The sequence below is a fragment of the Pongo abelii genome, chromosome 10 (genome assembly GCF_028885655.2).
Source record: "Pongo abelii isolate AG06213 chromosome 10, NHGRI_mPonAbe1-v2.0_pri, whole genome shotgun sequence".
Classification (NCBI taxonomy): domain Eukaryota; kingdom Metazoa; phylum Chordata; class Mammalia; order Primates; family Hominidae; genus Pongo; species Pongo abelii.
In genome coordinates, this window is record NC_071995.2 from 92,301,908 (window position 1) to 92,326,637 (window position 24,730).

The window sequence follows — 24,730 nt, forward strand, 5'->3', positions numbered from 1 at the left end:
TGATCAGGAACAAATTCAGAAGAGTGGCGTAAACCGGTAAGAAAATATCTGCAAAGCACAAGTTCAGACTGAGTTGAAGCTGAAGAGAATGTTAAAGACAGCAAGAAAGCGCTCTTTAAAGCTATGCTCATAACAAGAAAAACAAGTAAAGGCTAAGCTCATTGCTTGGGGCAGATGGAATAATGTTAAAATATGACGAAAAACAGACCTACTTAACTATTTGGCTTCTCTTTCTCTATTAAAGACAATGATGTTCAAACTGGAATGTGTAACATAAACACAGTTAAGGATAAATTGAAGCATGCACGATAGATAATGATAATAATAGTTGTGACTACAATTTCTTGAGTTTCTATTCAGGACTGAGTACTGTAAAAGAGAATTTAGTTGCTTTTTAAAGTACTTACTGGCAGGCGTGCACGGTAGGTATTACTGTTGTCAATCCCATTTACAGATGAGAAAACCGAGGCACAGGAAGATTTAATGACAAACCTGAAGTGACACAGTCGGTAAATGATGGGCCGGGATTCAGATCAAGGTCTGACTAACTTCAAAGCCTGGCTCTTTTCACTGGACTCCCTGATTCCCATGCCTGTCACATCTAGTGTTTTCAACAGGATTGCATTTTTGTTGGTTTAAATTATATTGTAAGGCACATAAACAAACATATGCCAGTAGATGTTATTGAAGAGCCACAGTGTGTAATTGCTGTGAAACAAGGAAAATGGAATATCAAAATGATAAACAACACATAAAGACTTTCTTGATTACCTTTTTTTTTTTTGACACAGAGTCTCCTCCTTCTGTTGCCCAGGCTGGAGTGCAGTGGTATGATCTTGGCTCACTCCAACCCCTGCCTCCTAGGTTCAAGTGATTCTCATATCTCAGCCTCCTGCATAGCTGGGATTACAGGCACGTGCCACCATGCCCAGCTATTTTTTTTGTATTTTTAGTAGAGAAAGGGTTTTGCTATATTGGCCAGGCTGGTCTCGAACTCCTGACTTCAAGTAATCCACCCGCCTCAGCCTCCCAAAGTGCTGGGATTACAAGTGTGAGCCACCATGCCCAGCCTCTTGATTACTTTTTTTTAAAGGTTCTCTTTGAACCATCTACAGCAAAGCCATCAAAGAGACTGCTGGGATCGTGTCAGAATGATTCAGAAGCCAACCTGAGGGGATCCCCTAGAGGGCAAAGATGAGACAGTTTGAGCATCAAAAGGATTGAAATATATAAAAATATATAAAAGTCCATGAGTTAATGACAAAATTCTAAAGACACAAGACAATAAAACAAACAAAAAAACCCCTCATTTGTCACTTCTGAGATTGTTAGGGCACCAAGTCATCGTTCTGAAAATGGATTTAAAAAGGAGATCTCACATCCACCCCTGCTTTCCTATTTACTTTATAGAATATTACAGCTAATAAAGGCAGAAGGGTGCTAGAAAAGTTTAAAAAACCTACAGTTTTGTAGCATGTAATGAAGTAATGGAGCTAAGCAACAACCATTAATGAATGATAAAATCGGGTAAAATTGGTGCTTTCTAACAGAGAATCAGGCTGACAACACTTGAACCCACAGATCAGTCTCCATATCACTAAAAGTGGAACAGCCAAACGTTAGTTATGCTCCTCCAATGTGATCTGATAGAAAAGAAACAGCACCACCTGTGAAGTATTCTTACCCACATCCCCTCCTTCAGCGAGGCTGAACTAGAAGCGCATCAAACATGCACATCTAACTATTAATAACAGGTTATAGGAAATACGGGAGACAGAGGAACATGCTAAACACCACTACAAGGGTACAGATCAGCCAATGCCTGAATGTAGGAAGTTCTACAAAACAAAATGACCCATTTTTTTTTTTTTTCAGTATATAAATGCTATGAGAAAAAAGTAGAGATGGGGAACTGTTAAGTTAAAAGACTTAAGGGTGGGAGGCAGAGCCTGCGGTGAGCCGAGATCACGCCACTGCACTCCAACCTGGGCGACAGCGAGACTCCGTCTCAAAAAAAAAAAAAAAAAGACTTAAGGGACCTGTAAACCAAATGCAGGTATGAATCTTGTTTGGAACTTGATTTGAACAACGGACTAACTAAAAAAATGCCTTTTTTTTAAACAGGCAAAAATGAAACATACTCTGTTTATTACATGTTACTAAGGAATTACTGGTAATTTTATTGAGTTGGTGGTATTGTGAGTTTTAAAAGTCCTTATCTATTTAGAAGCACTTATTAATGAATTAATATGAGGCCTAAGACTCTTTAAAAAATACTCCTTCAAAAGAAAGAATGTGTATAGGGAAATACGTGAAATCAGAATGGTAAAATATATTAATTGTTGAAGCTTGGTGATAGGTTTTTGGGGGTTCTTTACACTTTCCTCTACTTTGTTATGTATGGAAAAATTCACATAATAAAAACAGTCAAGTATTCTATTTGAGAGGCAGAATTTTGGCAGAAGGCCTGGGTTATAACCCAATTTGTATAGCTTGGGGAGAGTCACTGCTACTCCCTCCTTTTTTGCCTCTTTCCTTTCCTTTTTACTTTCCTTCTATTTCTTAAGAAATCATTTGCTGGGCCACATTTTCCCCCAGGGACTGTCCTGGTACCACCAGCCTTCCAAGGTACAGGTATAGGTATTATTATTATTATTATTATTTTACAGATGAAGAAATCAAAGCAGAGAAGGGACTAAATTTCTCACCCACAAATCCAAGTCTGCCTGTGTCCAAAATCTGAGCTCTTTTGTTTTATTTTATGCTGGCTCCCAGGAGTAGTCCTTTGATTTTATAGTTCTTAAGTTTTTTTATTTTTAATTTTGTTTATGGATAAATTTTAAACAATGAGTAAATTAAGACAGATCAACGAGTAAATTAAAATAGATCAAGTGGAGTGTAGCATTTGTGTTTTTTGCATGTGAGAAAGATGCAAGGTATGGTTGTTACTGTAACAATTATAAAGACTTCATCAAAGGCAAGCAGTGATAAAAGCAAAATGTGTGGCAACTTTCTTCATATTCAGAAAAGAGTAAAAGCCTATAAATTATAACTTTAAGCCATAAAATAACATTTATTTATGCTTGTTCTTCAAAAGCATATATTTGATAATCTTTTTTATGAGAAGCAGAAGCCTGAGAAAAATGGCTAATTTCATTTTTCATGTGTTTGTAAAATACTTTTAGGACTATCACAAGAAATTCCCTAAAAATGTCAAAGCAAATGAACAAGTGAAATTCTGCACATCCCTTGTGCCACTATTTTCTTTACTTACTGAAAAAATGACATTGGCTTTTGTAAAACCTGGGTGTGCTGGTGGGCATGTGCAGATGTGTCGCTGTCATCTGTCATGTGTCATGCTCTGGATGTCAGAACCAGACATCAGTCAGGGAAGAGAGTGAGTAGCAAGCCACCTCGCCAAACTCTTGCTGCAGGGTGCGTGGGGTTCACATCCTCTGCTTAGATTTAGTACAACTTTCCAAAACACCTGCAATGCGGTACTTCATGGCTGGTCCCACATAACAATTTATGCCCTAGAGATGTCTGACTGGATCTTAGGAAATTATACTAATGGTTCTGATGTTGTTTCCTTCAAGAATCGAGGCACTAAATATAGTCAAGCTGAATGACAAAATTTTACTCACACTCAGGGCATGTCAGTGAGGGCATCAAAATTGGAAGAATAATAAATACTGCTGATATTTACTAAGTTTTATGGTATGGCAGGCACTGCACTAAGTCTTTTGAATATCTAATCATGTTTAACTCTCAATGTCCCATTTTATAGCTGAGGTGGCTGCAGCACAGAGAGGTTAAGTGAGTTGCCCAAGGTTGCATGGTTAATAAATGGCAGAGCTGGGCTCTAAACCCAGGCCGTCTGGCCCCTGAGCCTTTGCTCTTCTAACCACTGTGCAGTCTCCAAGCACCAGCAGAATGAAGTGAGCACGTGCTAATCCACGGCTGTCATGGTTTGGCCCTCTGTGGGCTTTCAGAGCACCTTAAAACCCTTTGTTCTGTGTCAGAGCTGTTTTTCAGCTTTGCAGATGTCTGAAGTCAAGCAGAAGAGATGGAGAGGTTGATAAAGCACACGTGGCAAATCTCTGGCCGAGTTGATATTAGAACACAGAGTCCCAGAGTGATTTACTGTCCAGGGGGAAAGCCAGTTGGCCTGGCTACCTTGCAAGACGGTTAAAGGACATAAGAATAGATATTCATTCAAGACTGTCAGAAAGAAAGTAGGTCAGAAATGAAACAAAAACAAATGTCAAACAAACACCACGTTGGTATAAATAAAAAGTCGATTCTTCTTAATAAAGAGCTGTCTATTCTTCATTAGTTTATTAGAAAAGTACAGAGCCTACTTACTTTGAGATTCTAAAACCTCTTCAGGCACAACTCGTTATTAATTTGATACACTTTCCTCAAAAGAATGATATTTTGACAAATACAGTTTCTGGCTTCAGTCACATATAGAAACATTGGAATAAGTACAATGTTGTGTTTTGCTTTTTTTTTTTTTTTAAATAGGAACTATGTTTGATAATGCATATACTCCAAACACCTCTAAAAATAATTTTCAATTGGCAAGCTGTTTTTTGGTGTATTTTCCTAGTCTGGGAGAGGAAGTTTTATCATTTAATTTGATAAACTTAGTACCTTTGAGAGAAAGGAGGAGAAAATTTTACCATCTTATGTGGTTGAAATATGCTTTAGTATTTACATAATTGAAAATGATTCAAACTGATTTCCTCTGACGAACATCCGAAATGAAAATAAAAATTGTGTCTACTCCGAAGGGTAGTGGCTTGAGTCATCCACTGGTTTGTGTGACCTATGAGTCACTCACTGGTATGCGTCTTCCCGATCCCCTGACCTGTGGGTTAGAAGTCAAAGATGCTCCACTGGGGCTTCCTTTGTAGCTTCTTTTCCCCTTCAGTATTCAACCACAGCTACTGCTGGCAGCTCCTGGCAGAACAGGAATGGGAGACCAAGGAGAGGATATGTGGAAGCTGAGTGATTTATTTATAGGGGACTTTCGGCAAATGAAAGAAAATAGATGTGAAGTCTAGCAGTTCCAGCATGTTCATCAGAAATGCAAGCTCATGATAGTCATTTCAAAGGGAATTGTGGAAGAATGGTGTTACCCTACTTCACAGGCCATTGAATCATATATATGTTTGGTTGCCAGTGAGAATCTGAGTAGCAGAGCAGACAAGAATAAGGACGTATGGGATCGAAGCCTGCAGCTTGTGACCATGAACCAATCTGCAGCTTGTGACCATGAACAAGTCATGTGACCCTTTGGCCTTAAATTCACCATAAAGTCGTGTACTTGATCTCAGTGATTGTATCTTACTTCATCAAAATGGTATGATTCTAAATTCCTGTGGGATATACAGGTAAGACAGGACCGGTGGAGCATTAGTTTTGGTTTTTGCTTTAAAAGAAAAGTATTGGGGAGGCAGCAGGGAATAGCAAAGGTCACAGACTCAAAAGCATTAACTGCCGGGCCTATGAAGACAAATGAATGATGTAGCTTTGATATAATGGAGGTACAAATCCATATTTTATGCAAAACCTCATATTTCTAAATTTTGGCAATTCATTCATGTTTATCAAATCACTGTTTTAGGCCCCGTTTGGCTGGCCAATGGGCCTTCTGCTTTAGACTTCTGGAATAAACTCCACAGTTGACAGGTGAAGGACAGACCTGGATTCTAACAGACCTGAATTTGAACCTTAGCTCTGCCCTCTAAGGAATATGTAAACTTATACATCTGTATTTAACTTCTCAAAGCTTCAAGTTTCTTTATCTGTAGAAATGAGAATGATAATACCTCTTTTGTAGGATTTCCTGAACACTGCGGGTAGCATAATACTTAATACATAGTAGGCACATCCTCAAAGGGAATTCCATTACCTTTTCTTAGGAGGTAGATCCTGTATAATTTTTAAATTTTTGTCTTGATGGCCAGTTGCTCACAGTTTTTAAAAGTGTAGTAGATGCCAGTGCTTTTTTATAGATTCTGAAATCCCTTCAATTTACATTTTAGTTGTTTTAAAATAAAGATTTCTTTAAGAGACAACATTCAGAGGGATAAGTTTTCTACTTGCCAGTAGAGGTAGAAGGCAGTAAAAACAAATAGATCTGTCAGTTACTGTCTTGAGGTAGAGCCCCTAAAGCAGTAAAACCCACCTCTGACAATGAGGAAACACGAGACATCATTTTCTCCTTAGGACAAAAGTCTAGTGGGTAATGGCCCTTCTGTGACTAATGGTAATTCTGTACTTTATTCCCATAGGAAATCTAATTTTGAAAGCATTTGCTGCATGCCCTACTATGTACTGGGCACTATGCCAGGGGAATAATGTAAGGATGACCAAAACATAATGGAATTGTTACCTACAAGTATGTTTCGGCTGTTTAAGGATTTATATTGCAGTTTGTGCAAATTGTGTATGAGTCCACTTTGAGAGGTTATACATATCTTCCAATAATGTTGCTATTGCTCAAAGTATTTTTGAAGTCTCTCTTTGGAATTTGCTTTTAGAGCCCTTAGTACATTCTGCTGAAGATTTTTTTTTTTTTCTTTTTTTTTTTACCCCAGTGGTATTTATTCTTAGAAGGTGGATTTGATGTCAGGGACTGGCCAAGAGTTGTTCATCACTAAGTCAGCCTCATGGGTGGTGGTTAAACTGGCTAGAGTAATTTTTCGTTAAAAACGAGCCAGGACTGTAAAGTAGTATGACAGGGTTTTTTTTTGTTTTGTTTTTTGTTTTGTATATCACATCAACTGATTGTAGAGATAAAGATAGTTCCAAAAAGGCATTCTGCACATTTTTTGCCCCAAACCAGTATCACTGGAATATATTTGTAGCTCCCTAACAGGCTAGCTTTGAAATAAGTGGTGCTCATATGTGCATATGTTGGAGTACGTCTGCTGAACCTTGTACTTAACCTCTTAGCAAACTCAGTTTCTTTGTTTTTTCCTTTTAAATGTTATTTTTTCAAGTTCAGGGATAGATTTTCTCCAAGGAAATGAAACAAATAAGATCCACTCTCAAAGGACTTTAATGGAAAGAAATACATGCTTATACCAAGTTCTTTAAAACTATCCAAACTGGAAAGGATTGCCTCATAGTTGACTGTGATTATTCTGCCATGATTTAGGGACAGATAATTTTCTATCAGCATGTTTAACATGAGAATTAAAGAGTTCTGTAGTGTGGCCTGTTGACCTCATCTGTTCATTCCACAAACATCTTTTGGAGTCCACTGTATGGCAGGCATTATCACTTACCATGGTGAGGATGGTGAGGCCATGAGCATGCTTCACCTAAGGAAGCCTGATCTTCAAGAATGCAAACTTACTCAACAAGAAACTTGAGTGTAATTAATAGTAGTATTGGTAATTATCCTGTCTTTTCCTTATAGGATTATTTGGAGGTTGTGAAGTGGTAAGCCTCTTTATTGCACTTGAAATATGGCTAATCTCATGACCATTGGAATGTGTGTATGCTCTGGAGGAAACACATCTCTGCCATGTCACCTGTATTAGTCTGTTCTCATGCTGCTATGAAGAAATACCCAACACTGGGTAATTTCTAAAGGAAAGAGGTTTAATTGACTCACAGTTTCTCAGGCTGGGGAGGCCTCAGGAAACTTACAATTATGGCGGAAGGCACCTCTTCACAAGGTGGCAGGAGAGAGAATGAGTGCCCAGTGAAGGGAGAAACCTCTTATAAAACCATCAGATCTTGTGAGAACTCACTATTACGAGAACAGGATGGAGGAAACCATCCCCATGATTCAGTTATCGCCACCTTGTCCCTCCCATGACACGTGGGGATTATGGGAGCTACAATTCAAGATGAGATTTGGGTGGGGACACAGCCAACCCGTATCAACACCTGACCACAGTGTGTGTGGTCTCTGAGGCCCAACGGTGGCTCTCAGAGCACCTCCTTAGCAAATGTACCACTGGACCCTTGTTAGAATGATGTTCTTGATTTTTTAAAATTTATTTTTATCTCTTGACTATTCTTGATTCAGGAATGTTCTTGATTTTAAAGGGAGAGTGTGAGGTAGTTGTTGTCTAGTTGTCTAGATATCCTCCACCTGAGAATGCTGTCTGGTGTCACAGAAACAGCAATGGCATTGGGATCAAAAGACAAACTTTCCAGCCCCAGCTCTGCCTCTCCTTAGCAGTCTCCTGACCTATACAAGGTTCAGTTTTCCCACCATTTAAGGGAAACCAATACCACTGTTTTATTCACAGCACTCTTGTGGGAATTACAGGAGACGGGGCACGGGAGAGCCTTTGGGGAACTGTGGACATTAGTCCCTGTCTTCATCAGCCTTTCCATAGTGGAGCCTGGGCTACTCTGAAATAGAAGCACCTCTCCTTCCTTTGGACCCCTGGAGCACTGTGTTCTACAGTTCTTAGCTCTTCTTCTATGTGCATTATTTGTATGTCTTATCCTTGGTGGTCAACCATTTCAAAGTGAGAGACTGTGGTGGTGGTTCCTTTTTTTTTATTTTTTAATCTCTCCTGCCCCATCTTTCTCTTTCCCACTTCCTGTGTTGCCTGACAAAATCCTCATATTTCCCAGAGTACCAGAGTTTTTCTCTGAGAGGCTAGGTCGGTGTTTCTCCCCAAGCAGAGGCTAAGAAGTACCTGATGCAGTCATTTATTTTCAGAATGTATGTAGCTTGCCTCCAGCAGATTGCCTGAGAAGCTGGAGATGTGCTTCAGGGGAAAGGTGGTCCATCCACTTTTCCTGAACAGGCTGTGCATGCAGCCTTGACGTAGCCAACTCTGCAGGAGCATGAAAGAACTGAAGATACAGTATTTGACTTCCAATATTTCCAATCACTTTAGAGACAGAAAGGATGATGATTGGTTTAGAAGAGCCAGGGGATGACTAAGGAGCACATGTAAAACAATAATGTTCAGTATAGACTTTAGTTTCTGATCTGAAACATTTTCTAAAAAATCATGTATCTTTAAAAAATTGGAAGTAGCTCTGTTTGCTGGAGATGAGGTGTAGAGTGTGGTGGAAGGGAGGGATGACAAAGGGGCAGGCAGAGACTTTGGGGGATGAGGGGTGTGCACATCACCTTGCTGGTGGGGACTGTTTCATGGTTGGATACATGTGTGAAAGCATATCAAATTGCATGCTTTAAATATGTGCAGTTTCTTGTGTATCAAGTATACCTCAATAAAGTAGTTAAAAGTGGTATACCTTTATTATTCTGAAAGAAGGGAAAATTTGGAAAAGAGATGTTTTTCTGTAGAAGATAGCTTCTAGAAAGGAAAATCAAACACAGTCTAAGTTATTCTCTGTTTTGTTTTCCTCCCTCCACAGATTTCTTGTTGTTTTGGGTCCTCTTATCTAAAATTTCACAATATGTGAAAGTAGCCTGAACTCTAAAGGTAGTAGTTGTGGTTTTAGAAAACTGTGTGTTTATACTGCCTCTGTAAATGGAACACAAGCCTCTCCCACCCTCTGGGGAGCTTGTCACTTAGTGCAATTTTTTAGGAACTCCTAAGAAGTTTAAGTTCTGGCCAGAGGTCCCAGAGTTAAGGATGTTGTCAACTCTGCTACTCATTTGAAAAATGTCTTGTGGAACCTATAGCCGCAGAAAGAGCTTTGCTTCTCTGGGTGAAAACAACATGCATTATCATTTCTAATAACTTTAATGGATGCTGCTTCTTTCTTCTTTTTGGCCCCCAAGAGACTCAGAGATAAACTTGAAACTCAACTATAACAAGCATGGTCTGCATACTTGTGTGTATATTTTTGCTGGTCTCAAATTTCTATTTATTTATAGTTTTCTGGCTTGCAGTCTATATTTGTGTAATATTTATATGGTTTTATATGGTTCTTGTTGGAAATCCCCTAAAATCCTTTTCGTAGTGAGTCAGAGAATGAAATCTGTGGTTTAATCCACTGGCTTTTCTTTAGGCAAGAGACAGCTGTGCTAGAAGAATCGAGGATTATAATAAATTTGAAAAACCAGAACGGTTCTTCAGGTAAGCATGATCTTTACTCCTGACCTTAGGAATTGACTCTAGGTCCCAGATTTTGAATTTCTTATGAACACAATCACCTACTTAAAAAAAATCACTTAATTAACAGTGATTATTGAGTATCTGCATCTCCTCCAAGAAATAAAATGCCATATACATAACACACACACACACACACACACACACACACACACACACTCGATAGTCCTACAAATGACTAATCACTCCCCACCCCCCCAACTTCCTACCTTTTCATTCATACATTGGGGTTGGGATCTCTGCTACCACAAGAGCTGTTGCAGAGAAAAAGATTTTTAAAATACTATATTATGTAAATTAGTACAACCATTATGGAAAACAGTATGGAATTTCTTCAAAAAACTAAAAATGGAACTATCATATGATCAAGCAATCCCACTACTGAGTATATATCCAAAGAAATTGAAATTGGTATATCAAAGAGATAGCTGCACTGCCATGTTCATTGCAGCATCATTCATAATAGCCAAGATAATCAACCTAAGTGTCCATTAATGGATGAAGGGATAAAGAAAATGTGGTGCATATACACACAATGGAATACTATTCAGCCTTGAAAAAAAAGGAAGGAAACCCTGTCATTTGAGACAACATGGCGAACCTGGCAGATGTTATGTTAAGTTAAATAAGCCAATAACAGAAAGACAAATACTGCGTGATTTCACTTGCATGTGGAATCAAAGAGTTAAACTCATAGAAACAGAGAGTAGAATGGTGGTTACCAGGGCTGGGGGTTGGGGTGGAGGGCAGGGGGAGGTGAAGTTAGTCAACTGTACAAAATCTCAGACAGGAGAAATAAGTTTTGAGATCTATTGTACAGCATGGTAACTGTAGTAGTTAATAATAATGTTTACTTCAAAATTGCTGAGTAAATCCAAATGTTCACACCACAAAAATATAAGTACACGAGGTGATGGATATGTTAGTTAGCTTGAGTTAGTCATTCCATAGGTATACACATTTAAAAATACCACATTTTATCCCCTACATAGATACAATTATTATTTCTCAGTAAGAAATAATAATATAACATAAATACTATATTGTTTCAAAATAGAGGGAAGAAAACATGCAAATAGTCCTAAGGGATTTTTTTTTTTTTAATCTCCAGGCTGGCTTCCAGATAAGGCTCTATGGTGGCCCAGACTGGTTGAATTTTTTCACTTAACTTTTTGTTACTCTGTCTTGATTTCCGATAACTAGAGATTCTGATAAGAACTTTAGGAATACTTCTGAGAATCTTAAGATGTTATTAGCCATGTATAAGTAACCATACATTTTATAAAATCATTTTTCTCTTCACAATAGCTGGAAGTGGAACATCCTAGAGAATAATTCATTTTTGAAAAATAGAATGTCTTAGGGGAGAACTGGCCTGCTAAGTATTATAGGGGAGGACTCAGGACAAAATCAAGTTATCAGATACCTGGGGCTTAGAAAGCAAGGAGTTAGAAGGTAGAAGAGGCTTACAGAAAGGAGGAAAGAAGATGCTGGAGACCCTCTTTCATCTATTATAGAACATTTTCTATGGTTGGCCCGTATTCAGAGAAGGATACATGTCTTTCTGCTTTCTGCACCAAATAGTTCCAAGATCCAAAATTCAAGCTAGTGCTCTTAGTGAATACTTTGGTTATATTATGGGTTAAATGGGTTTTCCTATAAAGCTAGCCAACATTTATGGTATTTAGATCTACCACTTGGGAAGATTTCAGTCACATTCATGATTTTCAGGTTGTTCTCTCTCAGAACCCTGGCATCATAAACTGTAATAGTTGTAGGAATTGTTGTAGTGGATATAGCAGTAATATTTTCTATGGAAAAATATAGAACTTAATATATGCCAGGTACTGTTTCAGTTATGGACACTCATTTAAATATATGAAGTAGATGCTATTATAATCCCCAATTACAGATGAGGAAACTGAGAGACAGAAAAGTTAAATAACCTCCTAAGGTCATGTAGCTACTAAGTAGCAAAGCCTTGATTTGAACCTGCACTCTCTAGATCCCATTTAGGCTCTTAACTGCTATACTGTCTTAACTGGATTGAGGTTTTCCATAAAATTAAAGTTTCCCCTGAATCCACAGAAAATGTTAATATATAGAATTTTCTGGATTTAATTTTTTTCTGTCTCAAATCTTTGTATCTAGGATCACAGATAACTGAAGATTGAACAAGTTGCAAATTTCTTAATAGTCACATATGTATCATTATATACTGAGAGTTTAGCCAAACAACCCACAATAAATTGCTAATGAAGCTTAATAATTTATAGTGAAAAAGCAAAAATAGAATTGCAAACCATAAGCAACTCAAGACATGCATGGGGATTATGCATCTTTCCCCCAATTTACAGAAATTGCAACCATCAGCATATGCGTTCCACAACAGTGCCAGGCATTGTGTGGCAATCAGACTTCTTACCTAGAAACTCTAGAAATGTACTACTCATAATAATCCTAAATAACTTACTTAATAAGCTATATTACTTAAGCTATATTATGCACAAATATAAAACTAGAAAACAAAAGGTGAACTTGGACTTCCTCTATCCTTTATAACAAGGGAAGGACCTGTGCTTTGCTGGATTGGTTTGCTGTTCAGGTGGAAGCCCCTTGTGGTCCATTCAGTGGGCTGTGGGCCATAGTTTGAGAATCCTGCTTTAAAGGAAGAATACAGTTCATACATTTTATTAAAGACAGTCTGCTAAAGTGATGGAGCTGGAATTTTCTCAGTGAGAGCACTGTATAACACGGTTTTCTGTTTTCCTTTTTCATAACAAATAGTACTTCTCACTTAAAAATAATTGTTCCTTGCAATGATGTCTGGGATTTGCTTCAAAATAATCCTGTGGGTAAAGAGTTGGGAATGAGTTGGGGAATAGGTGGAAGAAGTGGGATGAGGGGCAGATAATTGTCAAAGCGAGTGACATGGGGCTTCATGATACTGTTTTCTCTACTTTTCTGTATCTTTGGAAATAAAAAGTTAACAGCAACAACAAAAGCCTTCCTTGACTACTATCCTACCTACTTCATTTCTCTGCTCTTGTTCACAGCAGAGCTTCTAAAAAGAACTCTGTGTATATCTCATTTGTACATCCTCATCCTCCATTATTTAAGCAACCCATTCACTTGGCTGTCCTCGCCATCAGCCCACTGAAATTACCTTTTTTAGGGTCCCCACCAATCACCATCTTGCCATATGGGGTGGTTAATTCTCTCTTCTTATGTTACTTGTTTTTCAGCAGCATTGATGTAATAGGTCACTTTTTGTTTCTTGGAGCATTTTCTTTTATTGGCTCATGTGCACCCACACGTTCTCATTTCTTCTGCATCTTGCTGGTTTCCAACAGCTGACCTCTAGCTGTTGGAAAGCCTCCAATGCTTCATCCTTGGGTTTCTCTGTACTCTTTCTGAGTAATCTCATTGGGTCCCATTGCTTTAAATACCTTCTGCTTGCTAACTTAACATCTGTAGCCCTGACTTCCAGACTTGAATCTGAGAGGCATCTCAAATTTAATGTATCCAAATCATAACTCTTAATCCCAGCCTTACTTTCTTCCTTTCTTCCTCACCTCTTGGTATCTCAGTAAATAACACTGTCATATATCTGGCTGCTAGAGCCCCGAACCTTAGGCATCACGCTTGATTGCTTTTTTTCCCTCATATCCCACATCCAGCCTATCACTATGACCTATTGTCATATCTCCAAATTTACCTGAATTCATCTACTTTCCTCTCCTCTCCTGCTACCATCCCAGTCCGAACCTCTGACATCTCTCACTGGACTTCCATATCACCTCCTAATCCATCTCTGCTTCTGTGTTTGCCCCTGGCAGTCCATGGAGAGAGCAGCCAGAGTGGTCTCTTTAAACTGAAGTGCCACTCCCCCACTTAAACTCGCCCATTGGCATCCCATAGCACTTAGAAGGAAAGCCGAACTTTGTGATGTACCTGCTGCCTATGTCTGCCCCACCCTGCCAGGACTCACTACTGCAGTCACACAGATCCCTTTTCTGTTCTTCAAATATACCAAGTGGGAGTCTTCCCTCAAAGCCTCTGCAGTTCTCTTCTCTCTCCCTGCTACATAGATCATCATAAGGCTGGCTTCCTCTTATTACCCAGGTTTCATCTTAAGTCACCTCCCTAGAGAGGTTTGCCCTGGCCACCCTATGTAAAGTATTCATATAACCCCAGGCCACACTCTATCTCATAGTCTATTTTATTTTAATTTATATAATGCATGTGTGTTTCTGTATACTTATTTTTTTGCCCCTACCTATAAAGTACAGAAGAGCAGGTACCTTGTTTGTCTTGTTCAGTGCTGTATCGCGGGCACCTAGAACAATGTCTGGAGCATATAGAAGGTTAATATTTATCGCATGAATAAACAAATGAATTACTTTGTTTGTGATTTAGGATCAAGGAACTTTTCCCCAAGGGCTAATCTGTGCAGTTTTACCCCACGCTTCTTCCCCATCCCTAAGTTCCTGCTCATCTGGACTGTGTGCTTACAAACTGTGTAAAGACTTGTTCAACATTCTTAAACAGGTTGAAGAAGTACTGCACTTTGGGCCCTTTGTCATTTTCAAGTCACATTCTATCCTGGGCACCACCTGGAGGGGTCTTATCTAGTTTCCTAGTTTCCCAGAAAGGAATATTTCATGGCTGCTCGCACGTCCTCTTCTCTTACAGTATTTGGACTTTATACCACTCATTGGCAGAGCCAAGGCCTACCCCATCTGAGCAAAGAGCAACAGAGATCTTTTGGCTCCGTTCACTTCTCTGCTCTAAGACTCACTTGTTTCTTCTTATCTTTCCCCCAATATTTTTAGTTGTCAAATTGTTCCTTTCTTTGCCTTTCCCGTCTATTTTTCTTTTCCTATGGAAAATAACCCATATATTTCTAGTTTAGTCAGATTAGCTGCTAGGAAGGCCCTTTCTCAAGCTTATTTGTATGACGAAAAGCTATATGCAAATCCTAATTTAATGTGATAATTGAGCAGCCTCTTGTAAAATAGCTAGAACAAGGGCAAGGATATTAATTTGGCTCTTGGACTGAGACACACCAGGGATGTCCCAGGGATTTGAACAATTTCTTACCTTCTCAGAGGAGGGCATAAGGAAATTCCTAACCAAGGTGAAATCTTTTGTCACATCCTAGAGTAGATAAGTACTTCAAGAATCTTCTAGACTGGGGATAAGTTGGAATCGCTAAATATTATCTACTTATCTAATGCATGTAATAAAAGCTATCTATGTCTATTTTATCAAGTGGCTGGGAGGATAAGTTTGGCTTTTTTTTTCAAGGACTTTTGAGCTTTTTATTCAGGTAATATATCTTAAGGGAACACTTTATATAAAGCTAAGCCATTGGGAAATTTTTTCTACCATAGTCAACAGTTTTGTAATTAACATTCCTTTGCATGGTATAAATACAAATCTGTTCTTTTGTCAGGATCATTCTTTATGAACTACCATATAAAAGTCATCTGGGCTGGGCACGATGGCTCACACCTGTAATCCCAGCAATTTGGGAGGCCAAGGCAGGTGGATCACCTGAGGTCAGGAATTCAAGACCAGCCTGGGCAACATGGTGAAACCTTATCTCTACTAAAAATACAAAAATTAGCAGGGCATGGTGGTGGGCGCTTGTAATCCCAGCTACCTGAGAGGCTGAGGCAGGAGAATCACTTGAACCCAGGAGGCAGAGGGTACAGTGAGCCGAGATCACGCCACTGTACTCCAGCAGGGTGACGAGCAAAACGCTGTCAAAAAAAAAAAAAAAAAAAAAAAGCCATCTGGATAATACATATTCTTTATTAGCATTAAGTATTTACTTTTAGATCAATGAAAACATTTCTATGGGGCTAGACTTTTCCTTGTCAAGATTATAATTTTTCTTATGAGTTTTTACCTGAAGCCCCTGTTTTCTAAGACCCCGTGGTTAATGAGTCTCTTTGACATTAATCATTTCAATTTTGCTGGTTCTGATGACCCTGTGCAATCTCTTAGAGCTCTAACCCTTTGCAAACCTCTCTTCTGCCCTTGGCAGTGTCTCACGTGCTCATGTGCATCTTAGGCTGGAGATCACGTGGCACATCCTGGTACCACCTCTGATGCTTTCACTGGCCACTGTTGCATCTGTTTGGTGCAGCTGCTGCCTCCACTGGGGCCAACCCTTCCTCTTCCTTACAAATACTCGGAGGTGGGAAAAATGGAAATGCTATCATTAGAACATCTGGCATCAGAATTTGCTTTATGAAGAAAATAATCTTGGGGGAAAACACTTTGATGAGTGCTTGAGGAAGAAAAGGAAACCCCAAAGGCCTGGGTATTGGGAGAGCTGCTTTGTGTGAACCAAGGGCAAGCATTTACTGGTTGCTTTGAGAGTGAGGGGAACACATGAGAGAAAGAAAGAGAGGGGAGGGTGGAAGAATGGCAGGCATCAACTAAATGGCATAAAATTGTGGGGAGGGTCTTGATGCACCTGTTCCTCGTGGTCTCCAGCTTTTCTGTGAAGTATAGCATGTAGTGTGGAGTAGATTTCAGGGGGTCAACTTGGAGATGCGTACATTCACATCACAGTCAGTGCAGGTCAGTGTAGAGGCAACAGTCATGGGAAAGGGAGCCCAGGAATGAAGGAGGCCCTGAGAACATCATCCCTCACCAAAATGTTAAGAAGGGCTTTGGGTTTCCAGAAGCTGTAGAGTTGGTGGCAGTTTGAACCAATTTTTTCCTACATCTTGAAGGGCAATAAGAATCCCACATAATGTCTGGGCCACATCTTGGTGGTACCTGGCATAGCTTTGCCAAAAGAATTTTAAAACCACTGCAATAGGTAACTCAACTGCTGGTAATGTATTTTATGTGTGCTTGGTATGTTTATATGTCTTTAATTCTATTACAATTTTTTTATTGCATAAAGAACATTATAACAATGCATAACTATATATCAATAGCAATATTAAAAATAAAGACAAAAGGACACAGTCAGCCAAATGTGCCTTCAGTGTCTGGCAGGCAAGTATGGCATAGAAAGGGCAATAAGAGGCAGTTCCTGCCTTTAGGGGGCTTCCAGGATCGAGCCTGCAGTCCCAGCACCCTATTGAACCAGCTGTTTCTGTTTTTCCACTTTAGTCGTGTCACTCAGGCTTTGGGTGATTTATTAAGAGAACCAATAAGGTTTTGCTCAAGATTGGAAACAATCTCTTTCCACATCATTTAAGCCTCAGTTGAAGCTTCATTTTCCTCCTTCAGCTTCACCTGAGACTCCTTCTGGTAAAATCCCGCTGCTCCTCCTTGATCTTATAGCTTTCTCTGTTTTAACCCTTGGAACATGATTTATAATTGGTGGGATGACTTTTTCTTTGTTTCCCAGGAAATGATACCTTTCTTGAAGGCAGGAAACTGTGTTTTGTCTGTATTTTGTGAATCCCCACAAATATTTGCTGGATGAATGTTCTTGGGGACACTACCCTAGGTACAGTAGAAGCAGAAGTATTTTTCAGTTTTTGTGTTTTTTTCTGGAATGAAGGGTAAGGTGAAGGGTTATAGACAGAAATAAGACTGACTGAGTCATAATTGCACCTTTGTCAGTCACTCTTGTAAGAATTTTACATATGTTACACTTCACTCAGTCCTTACAACAACCCTATGAGATAGCAATTATCAGCTCCTCCCTCCCCTCCATTTTAATCATGACCTCTCAGAAACACAGAGAGGTCAAGTGACTTACTCAAAGTCACAGCTAGTAGGTGGCAGTTAGATCTGAACTCAAATAGGCTGCAGAGACCGGGCTCTTGACCATTATTCTTCCTCTCCAAGGTTGGAAGAGACGGAGAGACCTCAGCTCCTGAACACCTGGAACTGCCAAACCACAGCTGTTACTATTACCGTACTGTTACTAAAGAGCCAAACCAAACCACATGGCTGGCTCCTTTGGCAAGCAGTTCCTCTCCAGATGTGCCTCTACTTAGCACTCTGATAGTGAGCACAGGTGAGTCTGAGGAAAGCAGGCCAAGGTGCTGATGAGTTTCTCTCTGAGGCCCAGGGATACCCAGCCATGCCAACAACCAGACCTCCCATGCCAGTCCACGCCCTGTAGCCTGGCTCTCTTACTGCTTTAGGAGCCCTGGGCTCTCTTACACCTGTGTGGAAGAGGGAGGGACTCCCAGGAACAGAATTAGGAGTGGGGGAAGGGAGGAGAAGAAGGGAGGGAAGAGGGGGAGGGGAGAAAGGACATGCATTTCTACCGGGGTGACTTTGGTTTCCTTATATTAATATAAGGGACTTGAACTGTGTTATTCTTTCTCAAATTGGGATTTAAGGGCCCAAGGAATCCAAAAATTCTATGAGAACTAGGTATTTTTATGTAAATGATTAACTAAAACAATGAATGTAACCTTATTCTGGATCACCTTCCAATTGAGTCCTGCCTCTTGATTTTACTTTCTGAGGTTATGTTTGTGACTGTGATGCATGCAAATGTCAGTCACCTACAGTGGCCACATTCAGACAATTTGAAATGCATTTTACATTGTAACCCAGCACACACATACATGTAAATAGAAATGCACCAGGAGTTTCCTAAAGTATTCCTCACCCTTTCTGCATAGGGAGTACCCTGTTGTCCCCCTCTTCTATTCCCAGGTAGTCATGACCCACTATCAGATTACAACCTTCAATAAAAAGATCATAGCATGTAACTGTAAGCCTGACTAGTCTGCCATTTTCTTTTGCAGTGGAAATGTTCCATTGAAAGACATTTTATAGAATACATCTTTACCACCCTAAGTTGTTTAACAAACTGAATCTTTGACTTGAGATCATGAGAACAAAATAAAGATATGAAATAATGACTGTTTTATTCTGAATTGCTGAAAAAATACCCAGATAGTTTAAAGCTGTAAATCAGAACAGGGCAAATCAGAGGCTCACTGCTGTAGGGGTATAGACAGAAATAAGACTGATAGAGTAGTAATTGCAGCTATACAATTATTTGCATCAAAACAACCTATATCAAAGTAGCCGTGTTATTTACTTTGTAAGCAGATATAGTGCATGGATCTCATGTCTGAATATGCCAACTTAAAATCCATTAGTAGAAAATGTGGTAAGTGTACCATGATGACTTTCTTTTTCATTAACTTAACATTTGGGATACACTGTATTAGGGTTCTCCAGAGGAACAGAATTGATAGTAGATAGATGATATAATATTAATAGATAGATTGACACAGAGAGAGTAACAGGTAGATAAATATAGATATGAGATTTATTGTAGGTATTGGCTTACATAATTTTGGAGGCTGAGAAGTTGTGTACAAGCTGCAGAATCAGGAAAGCTGGTGGTGTAATTCAGTACGTGTGTGTGTCGGGGTAGGGGCTGGGGGTGTATAGGGTGGGTATGGTATACGTCCCAGTCAGTGTTGGAATGCCCAAGAAGAGTGCTGTTGCCCAAATGCAGGAGAGGATGGATGTTCCAGCTCAAGAAGAGGGAAAATTCACCCTTCCTCACTTTTTTGTTCTGTTTGGGCCCTCTACAGACTGGATGGTACCCACCTACATTGGCAAGTGATATGGTTTGATTCTGTGTCTCCATCCAAATCTCATCTCGAATTGTAATCCCCATGTGTTAGGGAGGGACCTGGTGGGAGATGACTGGATCATGGGGACGGTTCCCCCATGTTGTTCTCGTGATAATGAGTGAGTTCTCACAAGATCTGATGGTTTAAAAGTATGGCACTTACTCCTGCTCTCTCTCTCTCTCTCCGGCCACTATGGAAGATCTGCCCCTTGCTTCCCTTTTGCTTTCTGCCTTGATTGTAAGTTTCCTGACATGCATACTGTGAGTCAATTAAACCTCTTTTCTTCATAACTTACCCAGTCTCAGGTAGTATCTTTATAGCAGTGTGAGAATGGACTAATACAATGAGGGTGATCTTTACTCAATCTGTTGATTCAAATGCTACTCTCTTATGAAAATGCCCTCACAGACATCCGAAAATAATGTTTTGCCAGCTATCTGGGCACCCCTTAAGCCCAGTCAAGTTGACACACAAAATTAACCATCACATACACAATTAAAGTGGCTGAATCATTTATTCTAGGGGTGATTTTATCGTTGTGGTGGTAGTTAATATGCTTTTCTGTTTGCTATATTTCCTGTAAGCTAGTCATTGAATCTAGAGGCTCGATTAGGTTCAGGTTAAATATTTCAGGCAAGAATACCTTTTATTGGTGGTGCTGTAGACTTTCAACCATACCACATCAGGAGGTACATAAAGCCTGTCAGTCCCATGTGTAATGATCATAGATTGATTGGAGGTTTTGACATTTTCACCTTGATCTTTCCATTATAAAGTTCCTTATCAACCTTTCACAATGGTTTAATGTTTACTGATAACTGCCAAATTCCAATACTTCATGAGGTGGAAGCGAAATGGTAGTTTCCTAATTCCTACATTCTTCTGCATTTATTAGCTGGTATTGATCTCTGAAGAACTTTCCCTCCTTAACTATTTGATTGCCCTTAGATGTAGTTCTTAGGCCCTATTTTATTTTATTTTTATTTATTTTTTGAGACGCAGTCTCACTCTGTTGCCCAGGCTGGAGTGCAGTGGTATGATCTTGGCTCACTGCAACCTCCACCTCCTGGGTTCAAGTGATTCTCCAGCTTCAGCCTCCTGAGTAGCTGGGATTACCACCTGCCACCATGCCTGGCTAATTTTTGTATTTTTAGTAGAAACGGAGTTTCACTATGTTGGCCAGGCTGGTCTCGAACTCCTGACCTCAGGTGATCCGCCTGCCTCAGCCTCCCAAAGTGCTGGGATTACAGGCATGAGCCACAGTGCCTGGCCTTTAAAAAATGTTTATTTAAATAGTTTTGGGGGTACAGGTAGTTTTTGGTTACATGGATAAGTTCTTTAGTGGTGATTTCTGAGATTTTAGTGCACTCGTCACTTGAGCAGGGTACACTGTATCCAATATGTTGTCTTTTATACCTCATCCCCTCCCATCTGGCCACAACAAGTCCCCAAAGTCCATTACATCATTCTTACGAATCCTCATAGCTTAGCTCCCACTTATAAGTGAGAACCTACAATATTTGGTTTTCCATTCTTGAGTTACTTCACTTAGAATAATGGCCTCCAGCTCCATCCAAGTTGCCACAAAAGACATTATTTCATTCCTTTTTATGGCTGAGTGGTATTCCATGGCATATATACACCATGTTTTCTTTATCCACTCGTTGGTTGATGGGCACTTAGGCTGGTTCCATATCTTTGCACTTGTGAATTGTGCTGCTATAAACATGCATGTGCATGTGTCTTTTTCATATGACTTCTTTGCCTCTGGGTAGAAACCCAGTGGTGGGATTACTGGATTGAATGGTACTTCTACTTTTAGTTCTTTAAGGAATCTCTATACGTTTTCCATAGTGGTTTTACTAATTTACATTCCCACCAGCAGGGTAAAAGTGTTTCCTTTTCACCACATCCATGCCCACATCTATTGTTTTTTGACTTTATAATTATGTCTTAGGCTCTATTTTAAATCAGGGCTCTCTGAGCTTGATCTCATGTCAGCCATCATCATATCAGTGTGTAAACAGGACTAGAACCAGGTATCAGTGATGCAGCAGCCAGGAGAATTTCTGGGCCAGGCCACAAGCTGCGTATCCCAATGGCCAACTGGCCATGGCTACTTTTTCTCATCTAGTGCAAGCTCAAGAGGTGTGGGATGGGACAATATTCCACTATTCTGCAGGTAAATGTATCTTTGTGGGGCCTCTGAATGTCGTCTTCGGTCTGCTAGTTTCCTGACAAGGGGGGAAAACACCATCCAGACCTTTTCTCTGGGAGGCCATTTGTTTTCCTGTAATCTGTAGAACAAACCAAGGTACTTTTGTGGGTGCAGCATCTCAGTTACTGGGGGAGCTTCTCAGTGTGAGCTCTGAGTGCTTCAGGACGTCTTCCAATAGCCAGCCTTTCCTCTGTGTAAAAGGTTTCTCTGGAGTAATGGAGATAGCATGTGTGCAAGTAGGCAGGAGCTCCCCTTAGTGTCAGCTTGGGAGCAAGGAAGGGAGAGGAGAGCTATGCCTCTGAAACAATACCATTTTGCCCCCAATGCCAGTTTTATTTCCGAGATAAAATGCCATGCTTCAGAGCCATCAGTGGTAATTGTTTGAGATTGATGACCTTTAGAAGTTGACAGAATGCTAACTTCTGGGAGAAGACTAGAGTAGATCAGGATGATTTCTTGGTATACTCTCAGCTGTTTCCCACCATGTGTTTCCTCTTCTTTTGGATATACAGCCAGACTACATTTCCCAGTCTGCTTTGCAGTTAAGGGAAACTAAGGTCTAGTCAGTGGAATATGAATAGAGAAATGTGTACCACTTCCAGGCCTGGTCCATGAAAACCTCCCATATGCTCTCTCTCCTTCATCCTCGTTTTCCCTTCAGGCTGGCTGGAGGGGAGGCAGCTCCTGGGAGAAATTTGGAAGTTGGCAGAGCCTCTATTAAGCTGGGTTCCTGAATGATGGCAAGAAAGAGGCCCACTCCTCTATCATATTCACCTGCCAAGTATTGTTTGTGAGTAGGAAAAAAAATATCTACTGTAGTTGAGGGCATCTTAAATACAGTTTCTCTTTTAAAGCCATTCCACGTCCACCATTTGGCATTAAGCGTCTTTAAAAAAAACTGTGAGTGCCCTGCCTTGCCAGTAAGCTGTTAGCAAGTCTTAACTCGGGAGATCTGTCTCTCCTGGCATTCTGAGAAGCAGAAGTCTCAAATTACTTCCAGCTGAAATGGAAAGGAAACAAAACAAAACGGAAACTCATCTGTGGTAGGCAGACTAATGTCCCCCCCACCGAGATGTTCATGCCTGAGTCCTTAGAACCTGCAAATATGTTACCTGCATGGCAAAGGGGACTTTGCAGGTGTGATTAAGGGTACTGATCTTGAGATTGGGAGATTATTCTGGATTATCTAGATGGGCCCAACCTAATCACAAGAAAAAATTGGAAAAGGGAGGAAAAGAGTGGATCAGATGGATGCAATGTGATGATCTGACCCACTGTTGCTGTCTAAGAAGATGGCGGCAAGGCCTTGGAGCTAAGGAATACAGTCTCTAGAAGCTGGAATAAACAAGGCAATGCAATCCCCTTAGAGCCTCCAAAAGGGAGCACAGCCTTACAGATACCTTGATTTTAACTCAGTGAGACCCAAGTCAGGCTTCTGACCCTCAGAACTGTTAAGATAATAAATTTGTACTGTTTGAAGTCATTAACATTTGTGGCCATTTGTCATGGCAGCAGTAGAAAACTAATACACCATCCCATACAAAACACTGAAATGAAAAAAAAAATACATATATCTGTAGAGTAGGCACATTTGTAGGTTCTTAATGCCTATCATCCTTATCTGGAAACTTGGGTGTTTAATGCATTTTGGCAAGAGTGATGCCAGTGAGGATGTTCCTTGGTAGCTTAAATATATCCAGGCTATTGCAATGATGCCTGATATCGAAGGGAAAATGCACATATTTAGTGAGTCACATGTATGATTTCAAATATCTGGATTTTGGAATTGTATAACCAGGTATATACCAGCTACATCTGAGGGGAAATTTTCAGTTTTCATCCAGATGCTCTGGTAAGTGCTGACATACCCAGACTATGAGAGATTTAGATGGAACTAAAGAAGTCCCCAAGTCTCAGGAGAAAAATGAAATGTAGTGCGGGGTATCTGCCGGAGTCATGGTGTACTCATCAGAATGAGCTGCTGAACACTGTGGTCAGGCCCTTGGCTAGTGACACCATTAAAATTTTGTTTCCTTCTAAATCACCACCCCTCCTCTACTGTTGAAATGTGGCTGTTTCATCTCTCCATTAGAGGCCTTCCAATTTACACCAAGCAAAACAGTTGGAAAATAAAACCTCATAGCCAGGCAGTGGGTGGGAGTGAGAGGGAGGAGGAAAGGATGTAAACACATAATTCAGAATCAAACATTGAATGAAAGACTCCTCGATTCAGACCTCATCTCACTTTGCCCATGGACTCAGTGTCTGACCTTGCATTACCCTCCCTGATCTTTAACTTCCCAGAACTCTGACAGATGATTAATAATACCTGCTATACAAAGGGGGTGAGAACTAATAAATGGTAGTTAAGGATGATGAGTAAGCTGAGTATAATAGCTACTGCTTTCAAGATTTCTCAGAATCCATTAGAGTTTCTATTGTTTTAATGACTATGATGAGTTCAGTAAGTCATTTCTGAGTTAGGCACCACTTATCTTTGTGTACTGAATATTCTTAAAGCCACAGTTACTTCCTTGCTGGGGTTATAAAGCAATTCTGAAGACCAAATCATGTTGCCTTTGTACATTTCCATTGAGGTTTCTCTCTCTTACTCTACATGGAAATCCTGTAATAAAGATTTCAGCCTTACACTGAGAAAATATATATTTCTGAGTCTTTTTTTCTTAATATATATGTGATACAACTCTAAAGTAAGAATAAATGGAAAATCATTAGAAGAAGTATAGAAATTACTTTGAAAGGGTATATACAGTCTAATTCATTTATTTTAGAAATTTGAATGAATTATTTTAATAAATGTATATAAAAGATTTTACATTACTTTATAC

General features: G+C 39.8%; 1 protein-coding gene across 7 annotated transcripts in view; it reads left to right on the forward strand.

Moving 5' to 3' along the window:
* Nucleotides 1–24,730, forward strand: part of CRADD (CASP2 and RIPK1 domain containing adaptor with death domain) — a 231,769-nt gene that overhangs the window by 103,198 nt on the left and 103,841 nt on the right. Inside the window, exon 3 of one of the 7 annotated variants that reach the window (XM_054526481.1) lies at nt 9,970–10,784. The exons of the other annotated variants lie outside the window; for them this stretch is intronic. Within the exon in view, the coding sequence (XP_054382456.1) occupies nt 9,970–9,989 (20 nt within the window). The 3' untranslated portion in view covers nt 9,990–10,784. Of the gene's footprint in view, nt 1–9,969; nt 10,785–24,730 lie in introns of those variants that run through there. 7 annotated transcript variants of the gene reach the window in all.